General features: G+C 38.1%; 1 protein-coding gene across 4 annotated transcripts in view; it reads right to left on the bottom strand.

Annotated features, from left to right (window-relative positions):
* Positions 1-12,907, bottom strand: part of NEGR1 (neuronal growth regulator 1) — a 600,029-nt gene that overhangs the window by 137,507 nt on the left and 449,615 nt on the right. For all 4 annotated transcript variants that reach the window (XR_006283270.1, XM_043520871.1, XM_007063440.4 and 1 more), the window contains exon 5: positions 4,903-5,023. Coding sequence is in view for 3 of the 4 variants with exons in the window: in XM_043520871.1 (XP_043376806.1) it covers positions 4,903-5,023 (121 nt within the window). In the remaining variant the exon portion in view is untranslated. The remainder of the gene's footprint in view (positions 1-4,902; positions 5,024-12,907) is intronic.

Raw genomic sequence — 12,907 nt, 5'->3', positions numbered from 1 at the left:
TCCAGTCCAGGACTCTACTATATCACAGGGCCTCCCATGGAAATAGAAAAGGAGTACTTGTGGCACCTTAGCGACTAACCAATTTATTTGAGCATAAGCTTTCGTGAGCTACAGCTCACTTCATCGGATGCATTCAGTGGAATACATCCAATGAAGTGAGCTTTAGCTCACGACAGCTTATGCTCAAATAAATTGGTTAGTCTCTAAAGTGCCATAAGTACTCCTTTTCTTTTTGCGAATACAGACTAACACGGCTGCTACTCTGAAACCTCCCATGGAAATGAAAGTTTATATTCTGCTGCCTTTGTTTTTAGGATCCTCACTCCTCAGTGTTGTGTGGTGTTTGCAAGACCTGTTCATTGTCATTTTTGCTTACAACAATGTATCTTAGTCAATAAAATAACTCGAGCCATTTTTACCAAGTCACTTTTCAGAGAGCAACTGCACTTTAAGAGAATGCAGTACATCATCTTTTCGTTCACCTTGCTATATCGCACTTGAGGCCTTCCAGTATAATAAGATCTCACTTTTATTCCAGGTATTATACCTAGAAACAGACTACAGAAGATCACGCATCAGTATTAGCCCCAAGGAGTATTTATCTTTAGTCTCAAATTTGAATCAATTAATGTTACTATAATCTATTAGACCATTATAATGATTTTAGTCTTTATTAGGTTATTTGAAATGTATGTTTTGTTTTCTTTATCAATTTTAATGGAATTAATATTTTTAGATTAAAGACCTTTGGGCTGCCTCCCTCATAAAGGTTTAACCCTGTACTGTAGGCAAAGTGAAAAATGTGTCAGTGTGGATCGGTAGGATAAAATAAAATCCCACTCCACCTCTCCTGCCAAAAAATCTTTGTCCTGTTCCAGAGCGCAGCTCAAACCAATCCTTATTTTGAGATTTTGAAATATAGTGATAAATCCTCCACAAATCCCTTGAATCTCTATTTTTATCCAATTTTGTCATCTGGGTTTTTAGACAGGGTTTAAAGTACAAATACAGGAAATCTCATGAAAAACTCGTTATCAAATAGAGCTGTGTGAAGAGCTGATTTTTCAGTTAGGTGGCCAAAATGAAAAATCAGAAAAATATTTTGATATGGGTCAACCTGAAATGAAAAAAAATTGAATTTTTTGGTAAATTGAAAAAGTAAAATAAATATTGTTTCTGGCGAAATGAAACATTTTGTTCAACCTAAAACACTAAATTTCATTATCAATTTTTTTAACTTACAAAAATTAAATAAAGTTGAAGTAAAATTTGTAAAATTGAAGTAAAAATTCAAAATTGTTCTGAATCTAAGTCTAAACATTTCATTTAGAAGATGTTGAGACAAAACATTTTCAACTTTTTTTGTTTTTTCCCCCAACTGAAACAATTAGCAAATTCGCAACAAATTTGCAAAATATTTCAACTGGCCACAATCTGCATTTTTCTTAAAAAAAAAAAAAAAGTTTTGTCTGAAAAATTTCATCCAGCTGTATTCTCCAGGCGGTTCCAGCCCAATTAAATTAATTCATGAGTTGAATGTTTCTGCAGAATGTGTTGTCCCGTATATTAAATGGAATCTCATATTTTATGGTACACACATTCATCAGTGCTCTGAGATCTGCAGTGGCTGACTACTGGCTTCCAGGTGGAGTTTAAGGTATTGGTATTGACAGATGAAGCTCTAAATGGTCTAAGACCTGACTAACTGAGAGACGACTTTTCTTCTTGTCCCACATGTTACAGCTGATATTAATATGGTGCTTGAACTGGAGATCATAGAATATCAGGGTTGGAAGGGACCTCAGGAGGTCATCTAGTCCCACCCCCTGCTCAAAGCAGGGCCAATCTCCAACTAAATCATCCCAGCCAGGGATTTGTCAAGCCTGACCTTAAAAACCACAAAGAAAGGGGATTCCACCACCTCCCTTAGTAACGCATTCCAGTGCTTCACCACCCTCCTAGTGAAGAGGAGATCCCTTAGCCTACAGAAGATGGAACTTCCCATGAAATGTTTTGTGTGAAGGTTTTTTTATACTGGGATTTGCTCCTCACCTTGATCCAAACTAGCTTGAATTTGTTGACCTTCAGAGCATGAAGCATCTTTCTGAAAAGACGCGTGTAAAGGGTGGATGGGTTGGGGTTTGAGAGGAACTTATTGATAGGGACTTATTGACAATTTGTTTTGCAACTTTTTAATTTTCCCGACTAGTTGTTTTATGCAGCGGGGGTTTGTGACTGTTCCCCTCCGCCCTTATCTTATGGACTGTATTTTGAATGGATGCCAGGGTGCCTAGTGCCTTGAAAGGCAACTTTTTATTGTGTTTAGATCCAAGTAAATGAAACAGTTTGTAAATTCAACAGCCAGTTATTTCAGATACAGATATTCTTGGGTCTTTTTCAAACTCACTCAACACTCAATTTTGTTTTTAAATTCACTCAGCACTAAATTTAGGGTCCAATCCAGTTCTGATTATAGGGAATGGAAGTGTTTCCATTGACTTCAGAAGGAATTGAATTGGCCCCTAACATTTCTGGCAAGTGACTTCAGCCACGCCTATAAATAATCTGCTCACCGCTCTGCATAGTCTTTTCCTGAACTGCCTTTGAAAATTGACATTTCTCAGTTGTGCGTTACGAGTAGAGAATTGGCTTTACCAGCATAGTACTGTGTAGATTTTTCATCTTCCAGAGATGACACTTGCAGGGGTATTATTGGGAAACACAGCAATGTATGAGAAAAAAAAAGTGACTTTCTTGAAAATGGGAAGGTTCTGCATTGTTCAGAAATACTAGAATCTTTGCAAATGTTCAGTATCTGCAGTGTGTCTATAAACAACATTTTAACAAAAATACTATTTACCATTAGACTTAACATAAGCATGTACTAAAAATACTTAAGCAATAAGAGACAATAGAGTAGTGCATTTCTGGGTGATTAAAATAAGCCTTAGGTGATATAATAACTGAAGCAAAAGGCAGATGGCAATGACTTTATTGTCCTGAAATGCATTGCCTGTTGTGTCTTACTGCTCTCATGAAACTTGAGTTCATACATAAAAATAAGGGAATCAGTCAGATCCATGAATTTAATGGATATTACTGACATCAAATCAGGAGTCTCCAGTTGAGTCCAGACTCTATGAAGTATGCAAACAGTACCGCAACATTGCTTGTAAAAAAAACAAAATACCTTCTCGTACTTAACGGTAGTTTTTTGGTATAATAAACGGAGAGAGACAAAGTGTGGACCTTTGGGAGCAGGATTTATGGGGTTCCCTCAAAAGAAGATAATCTTCTGCTACTGTTAGTGCTAAGTCTCAGTTGCACCACATTGAAAAAACACTTTGCAACTCATCTGAATATAGTATTCATGACCATTCTGTGAAGTTGTGCAGCAAAGGGAGCAGGTAATACTCCTATAGGGGAACAAATCTAAAGAAGAGCAGCTGGCCAGTCAGAAATGTTCTGACTAATTGTTTTTGATGAAGAATGCCCATTAATATTCTGTGTTAAATCCTAGCATTAATGGGAAGCTAATGTTAAGAAAGCAAGCACTTATCAGTCCGGAAATTCCAAAAGCTAAGCTAAACATTCACTTTGTCCCCTTGGGCATATGCCTTAAACAGACACTGACCACTTAAATTTGCCCCAATATTTAAATTTTTGTAAAAATAAACTTTTATATAAACTTAAGAGCTGTAAAACAGTTTTCACATTAAAAATATCTCAATGAAAGCAGTTGTTTTTAAATAAATAAAGATGTCCTGGAGGAGAGGGATACTCAAACTAGGTAGCATTAAGGATCTAAAAATGAAACTGACTAAAAACAAATATGAAAAACACTTTGATTTTCAGCGTGCAAGACGAGAGAAAGTAAACCCTGGACCAGATTCTCAGCTAGCATAGAGCATCCTAGCTCCACCGACTTCAGCGGAGTGATGGCAATTCACACAAGTTGGGGATCTGTTTCTCAGACCACAAATGGCAGAACTTGTTTCCCCCCACTGCCCAGTCTTTTGGTTGAACAACCTTTTTTTCAAAACGGAAGTTGTCTGTAAATACTGTTACGATAGTAAAAATTTCCCATTTTTTGTGATTTTTTTTCTATCCATCTTAGGCACGTATATAGCCTCCATTACCATAGTATCTGACAATGGTGCATAATCTTTTCCTTCTCATTGCTGGATGGAATTTTGGGCTTTTCCTCATCTCATCCTAATGCTGGGAGAGGGCTCTTCCAATGTTTCACTTGGTTTCTGCGAGAGAGAGGAGGCTTTCATCCCTCATTCTCCAGAGAGGCTGTGATGATGTCTCGTCCCAGTAGTGCCTTCCTTCTCACCTTCTGAGTAGGGGGGAGGGATTCTCAGGGCTCCCATGCTGCTGGGATTGTTTCTTTCAGTCACTTTGATTTGCACACACAACTTGGCTCCTGCACTATGTCTGATACCCAGGCATTGGCTTTAGTAGGGAGCACTCCAATGTTCAATGCAGTGTCATTAAGATATATCAGGTATTCCTCAGATGTGCTGAAACATCTGATCTGTTTGCATGTGAGTACAAGTACACTGGAAAACTGAAAAGACTTTGGAGACTGGATTGGGAATCAAATATTAGGCCCACAATCTAAAATCAGGCTCATGATAACCAAAGCTATCCACAAGATACACTGACTGCATCTTTTAAATGCTTCTTTACACATTAATGGACCCAATCTTAGAAGTTAAGCCCTGTCCGTATTCTGTTTCTTCATTATAATTTTTCTACTGTAAATCAACTGAACATTAGTACTACACCAAACTCCACTGATGCCTCTCTTTATATCACAAAGCTTATAATGTGCAGAACAGCATTAGACTGGTATCAGTGTATAACATATAGAATAAATACATGCAGGCTACTTACTTTCTCTCTCCTTTGTACCACTCAAAGACTGGAGCAGGAACTCCTGCACTTTCACATCTTATCAGTCCATTACCTCCTAGCATCCCACCACTGGATTTAAGTTCCTGAATTGTGGGGGCGACTGGAAAAAAAATTGAAGCGCAAATTTTAAAAGAAAAATCACTACAGATTTTTTTTTCATTTCTTCTACAGGATGCTTGAAGTCACTTTCATGTCTGATGGATCAACACTTTCCTATTTGATTTTTGTGACAGGACTACTCACAGTTAACCACATTTCTCAAACTGGATATGAAAGAAGTTATCCCTGAAAGTAGAATATAATATACAGCTTTTATTTAGCTGTGTGTATCAGGCAACAAACATATAATCCTGTGTTAGTAACAAACAAGTGCCCACTGCATGTTGCACTAGGAATTATTCAAAAATATTTAAATTTCTTACCAAAAACAGTATGTACCCTATAAACATACATAATCCTTAAGGGACTTCTACAAACCCCATCTGGCAGGCCCTAAATGTATAAAATGACACAATGCCCACAGACTCTGCTAAGATTTTCACCCGTCTAAGGAATTCAGGATTAAACCAAAAGAGTGTAAAATGTGGACTGTACATATTAAAGGTAGAACTCACTTTCACAACAAGTCTGATTTTTCCCATAATTCACTATACACATAAATGTTGCATCCTAATCTAATCTAATCTAGATAAGTGATTGCCAATTTCTCAATTTTTCAGGAAAATCCAACCTTAAACACCACAAAATTGCACAGGAAATAGTTTAACAAAGGGAAAACATGAACAGATAAGCAATTGCCGCCTTCTTAGACTTTTTTTATATTTTCATAGCATTTTATGATGCATATAAATTATATTTAAAAACAGAAAAAAAACCCATACAACTTATAAATAAAACTCCATTCATGTTTTTCAAGCAATTTTCCAGATGTTGCTTTAAACTAGTTATATATATATAGGTGAAATGACTCCTCCCTCCATTCTTTTTCATAACAACACTCATCTTTAAGCTTGTCATTTTAAGAGGCCATAATCTTTTATGAAAGCCGAGTACTGCAAAAAAAAGGAACATCTATATTAAACAGAAGGTTCATGAGGAAGTTCTTTACATAGGCTGGTCAGTTTCATAATGCTATTTTATGTGCCAATAGGGACATGACTAAGTACAAACAAAAATATGTGAATCTCGTTAAAAGTACATGAAGTAGAATTATGATGTACTAAAATAAAATGTCTGGAAACAAGCATTTGTATGCAGTATCCACTTCTGTAGACCCTTAAAATAGCCTATACAGTGACTAATGCAGAAATTACCCCTAAGTATATTCACAAATATTTAAAAGGACACTTTACCTGGCAAGAATTATTGCCAGTGAAGGGCATGATCCAGCTATTACTGAAGTCACTGGGAGTCTGTCTCTCCATTGACTTCAATGACAACTGGACTGAGTCCCTGTCACAGGGTTTGGGGGGGTGCAATCGAGACCTGCAAAGGGTTGTGTCACTGCCCTGTAACCCAATGCTTTGCTGCTGTAGCTTCCAGCCTGGGATGCTCCGAGCTAGTGTAGCATGCAGGTCACACCTTGAGTGTTTTTGTTCTAGACAGCCCTGATTCAGCAGCTCTGACCCCAGTAGCCTGTCTACAGCCCTACTCGGACTTCCACCAGCCTCGGTTACAACCAGCAAGGTGACTCCAACACACTCCCAGCCCTACATTTCTCCCAAACCATGTGCTCTGCAATGTCCAGCCCTCTCCTGGACAGGTCAGAGAAATAATATGGTTCATTGTGCCTTTAAAGAGACAAAAGCGCAATACAGTGTATTAACTTAACTGAGGTAAATACACCCTTCCTTTGAAACAGAGCACTGAGTTGGTTTATAGTAAAAATAAAACAAATGTATTAAAAATAGCACATAGCTTAAGTGATACCAAGTAAGAGGAGTAACATTAGAAAGGATTACAAGCAAACAAAAGTGAAAACATGCATCTAAAAATCTAACATTAATCTAGCAAAGTACAGGCTTTGGTCAAGATCATTTCTCTCACCAGTCTATCTTCTTTCCAGCCATGGCTGACTTTCCCTCAGTCAGGAACTTCTACGGAAGTATAAGGTGCTGGCTTCCCTTGTCTTCCTAGGTGAAATATCTGTTTCTAAGCAGGTTTCTCACCTATACAGAGATTTCAACTGCTGTCCCCCCTCTCCCCCTTGGGTGAAGGACCCAGCTTTCTCAGCTTTCAAGAGCTCTGTTCCCTTGTGTCGCTCTAGTGATGGATGCTAAAACAGCTTTCTGGCTCTGCTTATATGTTCCAAAGTTCAGTGAGCTTATTTCAAGTGGCAGGGTGACCTCATGCTGTTTTTTCCCCTTCCTGGGGGCTTCTCATCCCTCTATATGTAAATGGAGATTCCATTGTTTTGATTTTACCATACTTAATTTACATAGGAGACAGGTAAACACCTGTGACATTCCCTCCTCCCTGGGAAACACTTGTTTTCCCTCAGTTTGGACACATACTGGAAAGCCTAATATCAATGCAATCCATAATTCCTCATATAGTGTTAATACATACATTTTACAAAGATATTAATCACCAGTGTATCATAGGCTATCATACAACATCTCACTCGATAAAACTTTGATAATACAGTTTTACGGTATACAATTGGTTGAGTCAATTGCATATCACTTCAGGTTCAGACCCCCTCCCCATAAAGTTTCTCTTTGCTGCTGGAAACAGTCTCCTCTGCCTCTTGTTAGCTTGATAGCTTTGTTTACCTAAAATGTAAATGGGCCTTCATTGTCTCTGCCTGAAGACCGGGCTAACCAGAGAAGCAAAAGCACATTCCTTTGTCTAGGGCAAACCAATTTACTCACTCCCTCGACATATGTGGTTTAAATATATTTACATATATCACATAAGAATATTAATGATCAGTGAGTTATTAGATTTCAAACCATATATTACATGTCACCTTTTATATAAATATCATGACACAGTGTGTGAAGTATAGTGAGCATGTCAGGCCTGAGAGGAGCTACTGACATAAAGCAGTGAACCAGAAATGAGCCTCTGTATCACAATCCCATATATTGTCCCAGATCTTTGGACCTTAAAGGCAGTTAGACACTGTAGTTTGACAGCATGGTGTGTTTAAAGTACAGGACTGGGAAGACTGGGTTCTGTTAATGACTCTGTCACTGACTTCCTGTGTGACTTTGGACACAATCTCGCTGGGCTTCCATTTATTAAAATATTAACTATTAATTAGTATTCCAGAGATGTGAGAGAGCTCATCCAATTTTATATTAATTTGGAGTCTGGGAAGAGAAAACCTGGATGCTAGAAATATGAGGATGTAGCCCTGCATCTAATAAAAACACACAGGAGAGTAAAATTTTAGATGGGATTGAACAGAATGTATGATTTTCCATACCAATACATAGCACACTGTGAACTGGCTTCAGAAGGCCACCAAAAGATCTTTTCTCTCCTTTAATTTCAGAAGCCATAACCACTCTCTCCAATTGTCTCTTCCCCGTGATAACAAGAGCGTGAATGAATCAGTCCATTCTCTTTAATTGGTAGTGACAAGATTTTCAACTGTGCAATAAAAAGGCGTTCTCAATTTACATGCACTATTACCATGATTTAAAATCAGGACCACATTTTTACAGAAAAGCATACTAATATGTGTAGTGAAAACTAGTAACCCTCATGGGACTAGAATCTGTACTGTCTCTGCTGAGAGATGCAGCACAGAAGGTGCACTCTGAGACTGGGGGCAAATGCCACCTTTGTGCTGCCCCAATTCTGGGCTACCAGGGAAACTGAAATAGCTCCTGGCATAAGTTAAAGCAGCTTTCAGGATGACTCTATTTTTTGGAAGCTGTATCTGGGTTTCTCTGGGTTGTCCTGCAGCTTAGAATTGCCGTAGCACGAAACACTATGAGCATAACCTCTCCTATCTCTAATTCACCCACTCCCACCCCCACGCCAAGGCATGTAAGGTGAGGCAGCATAGTGCTTACATGAGCCTGAAACTGCTACTGTGCAGAGGGATTTCCCCTGGGCCTGTTGCATCCCTGTAAGGACCATATATGCCATCACAGCAGTGTAAAAGGACTGGAGTTGGGGTCAGAATCCAGACCAAATTCCAGATTGATGACAATAAACAGACTCCCAACTTCTTTCTGTTGTACTCAACCAAATGAAAACAGTTTAAATACGATATCTGTTTGTTACCCCTAGACCCCTTACCTAACTTCCCTCAGTTACACAAAAAGCAGACATCTACTTCCTCAGCTGAACACCACCAACTGCTTCTGCATATTTCTCCTTTTTAATCAGTTTGTATTTAAGTCAACTGTGGATGCCTTTCTTATAATTCTGATTCTCTGAAGATACCACCTTTCAGGATTCTCACACCTCTCAATGGCACATTCAGAGACCAACATTCATAAGTGGTCCGGGTGGCTTGTGATCGCAGGGGGTTTGGTCATACTCTATGCTGCTACCGCTTCGGTCAAGAGTAAAAACAAAAAACCTTTAGCAACTGGGGTGTTCCACGAGGCTCATGCTGAGAAGTTAAAACCAGGAGTTAAAATCCTGCTAGTATTTTTAGAGAAATATTTCTTATCTTTTTCGTTTAACTCACTTTCCTTCTCAAGCACTTTTCCTGCTGCCTATTAACTTTTCTCAGAGAGTGATCCCTCTTTCTCTGTCTGTTAGGAAAGTCCAGCTGCCCTCAGTAACACTTTGCTGTGTTCCCTCCTTTACTAACTGCTGAAATTTTATATAGCCACAGGTTAGGAAATTGAAAATAAATAAATACATCCCAATGGTCACTCCCAAATGACAGGTAACCTATTGCAATATGTGCAATTATTATAAATTGTGTTAAACATCTAGTTACAATTACCCTTTTTAGTGAAGACGGAAGCAAAATCATAGAATCATAGAATATCAGGGTTGGAAGGGACCTCAGGAGGTCATCTAGTCCAACCCCCTGCTCAAAGCAGGACCAATCCCCAGCTAAATCATCCCAGCCAGGGCTTTGTCAAGCCTGACCTTAAAAACTTCTAAGGAAGAAGATTCCACCACCTCCCTAGGTATAAGCATTATACATTTCAGCTTTCTTGATGTTGTCCGTTAGTTCTCCTTCTTTGTTACCTAGAGGGCCTACACTTTCCTTTGTCTTTCTCTTTGTCTTTATAGAACCTCTTCTTATTGCCTTTTACGTTGCTTGCTAGGTGAAACTCAGTTTGTGCCTTAGCCTTTCTGATTTTGTCCTTACATGTCTGTACTATTCTTTTATACTCATCCTTAGCAATTTGTCCATGATTTTTTTTTTTTTTTTTGATTTTCAGGTCATTAAAGAGCTCCTGATGCAGCCATATTGATCTCTTGCTATTCTTCCGATCTTTCGTTTGCATCAGGATAGTTTGCTGTTGTGCCTTTAATATTGCCTCTGAGAAACTGCCAGCTCTCCTGAACACATTTTCCCCTTATATTGTCTTCCAATGGGACCTTAGCTACTAGTTCTCTGAGTTTATTAAAGTCTGAGCTTTTAGAAGTCGATAGTCCTAGACATTGCTCATTGTCCTGAAACATTCTGTTGCTCTGAGTCCTTCTGTGACAAGAAAAAACACTAACTGAATAGCTAATACTTTCCTTACAGTAAATGAAAATAATAAAAATAATAGTGATATTCCACAAGAATTTTTAATCACTCATGTGTTATAATAATGAAATTAGTTTATTCCCTGCTAAAATATATATATTGTAAAAGAATATGATTAACATTTAGATGAAGTAACAATATGAAGAAAAAGGGGATTCTATAACACTGGTATATGCATCAGTTCTAGCATATAGCTTTTGTGACTCAACTTACAGACGTACCCTCCTTCCCTTAGGTCATGATTCAGGTACATCCTTACTCAGCAAAGTATGTGAATACAAGTTCAGCTTTTACTCTGTACATAAGTGAATGGGATTTCAAAGAAACTTACATATATGATTAATTTCCAGCAAAAAAACAAACAAAAACCTAGGGCCTTATTGATGAACTTTTAAGTTTATCACTTAAGCAGAGTGGATAAGAGCAGTAAAACTGTTCAGCCCTGATTGACCCTTGAGAAATCCCAACACATAGCTGCCTGACTAGAAGGCGGTAGCTGGAGACAGTCAGAACTCGCTGGTACAACCAGCATCAAGCATTCAAATAGTAAAACAAAAAATATACCAATGACAGTTTTATAGGACTGGCCCCTTGGTAGGCTGAACTTATGAAGTGAGTAAGTAAGGATGAGGGGTGCCGTAAAGTTTTTATTGCCATGAGTTTTACAATTGCATGATGAATTGTGCAGGTCTTGCTAAATAAGAGACAAAACTTTCCAGTAACCAACACCATCACATATTCTGGTGATGTCAGTTATTTTGAGGAGGGGTTCGAGGAATGTGTACTTTTTTAGGCTGCACTGGCTATTTCAATTATATTCTATAGGAATAATTATATTATTGGTAGAAATAGAGTTCAATAACTTCCACTAATTGAGAATGAAGTCAGTTTTAAAACTGCATATCATATTTTGGGAAAAATGCAATGACGTGCCCATTTTTATGATCACATGTAGTGAGGCCAAATTCCGTACTGACCCCCTGCTGTGTAATCGTCTTGAAAATTAATCACTGACAGTGGTAGTGCATGGGGCTGAAGGCAGGCAGAATTCGACTATGTGCCTCTCTTATCCTGTACTGCACAAGACAGATGTGGTATTGCACAAATAAGCATAACAGTGACAAACAGGACAGGACCCTTATCCTGTATCAATGACAGTGCTGATGTATGGCTTTGAAGTTATTGCCTAGTTGCCAAATTAAGGCTTGTGATGAGAATTAGTCATTTAGTGCTTGCATAAACCCCTATGGTCTCCCATTCACCACTCACTTCCTACCCATTTTTTGCCATGCATTCTTGCAAGGAAGGGGGCAAGCATGCAGAGGGCCTGAGATTTACTAGTAGTCAGTGTGGAGAACTACACCTAGCACTAAACCTTACTTTGGATGACGTGTGAACCTGGGCTGGGGCACAATCAGATTGCACATTGTGCTACACAAAGGCTCCCAACATCACAATCACAATTGAGCATGAACATCACATGTGCTTAGTAGTAGAGGCTCATGGATCTATTGTCTCCTTAGTGTGTATGTATAACTCCTACAACACTTAAAGTTAGATATGTGCAGCACGGGCAGAGTGTATCCCTTAATGAACAGTAAAGTAGACAAAATCCTTTTTGAAAAGCATTTGTCACAGACCTGTTTGGTTTCATTTTAGTAAAATGATTGGATGGATCATAATTCACTTGGCTAGGAAAGTCTCTTCTTACAGCTGCCTGTCCATTGCACATTGCGGTCTTCTCTTGTGCTTAAACAACAAATAAATTAAACAAAGAGTGGAGATGACATTTTTGCTATTTATGTTGATATTTCTTTGTTCCATAATTTGTTCCTGCTCAGATTACATGCATCTGAAGTGCACTATCCCATTTTTGATAAACCAGGCCTTTATGCTGGTGGGATATCATTAGAAACGAGATTCAGCATCTCATGTTCCAACTGGAAACCGGATAAGGTAATACTGAATCTGCTCTACCAAAGATTTTCAGTATGTTTTTTAATGCATAATTTATAAAAGAACAGGAAGAACAATGCACAAGGTACATAGGCATTCAGACAGCTACAGAAAATATGCAAAAATTCTAGCTAGAACAGGTTTTGTCTTTTAACATTTTAATGAGCTCTGGGACTTTTATGCATATTAGTTATGTTGCCCTAATTACTCATTATAATTCTAATGTGCATTTTATATTTAATTACAATGCTTATAAAGATTTGGTATGGACAGTAAATTATTATAACTACCATGAGCATAATGATTATGAGCTGAACTTATTAACTTTTACACTATCATTCAGTGGTA

This window comes from Chelonia mydas, chromosome 8 (assembly GCF_015237465.2).
Source record: "Chelonia mydas isolate rCheMyd1 chromosome 8, rCheMyd1.pri.v2, whole genome shotgun sequence".
Classification (NCBI taxonomy): Eukaryota; Metazoa; Chordata; order Testudines; family Cheloniidae; genus Chelonia; species Chelonia mydas.
This window is presented reverse-complemented; position numbering and strand designations above follow the sequence as displayed.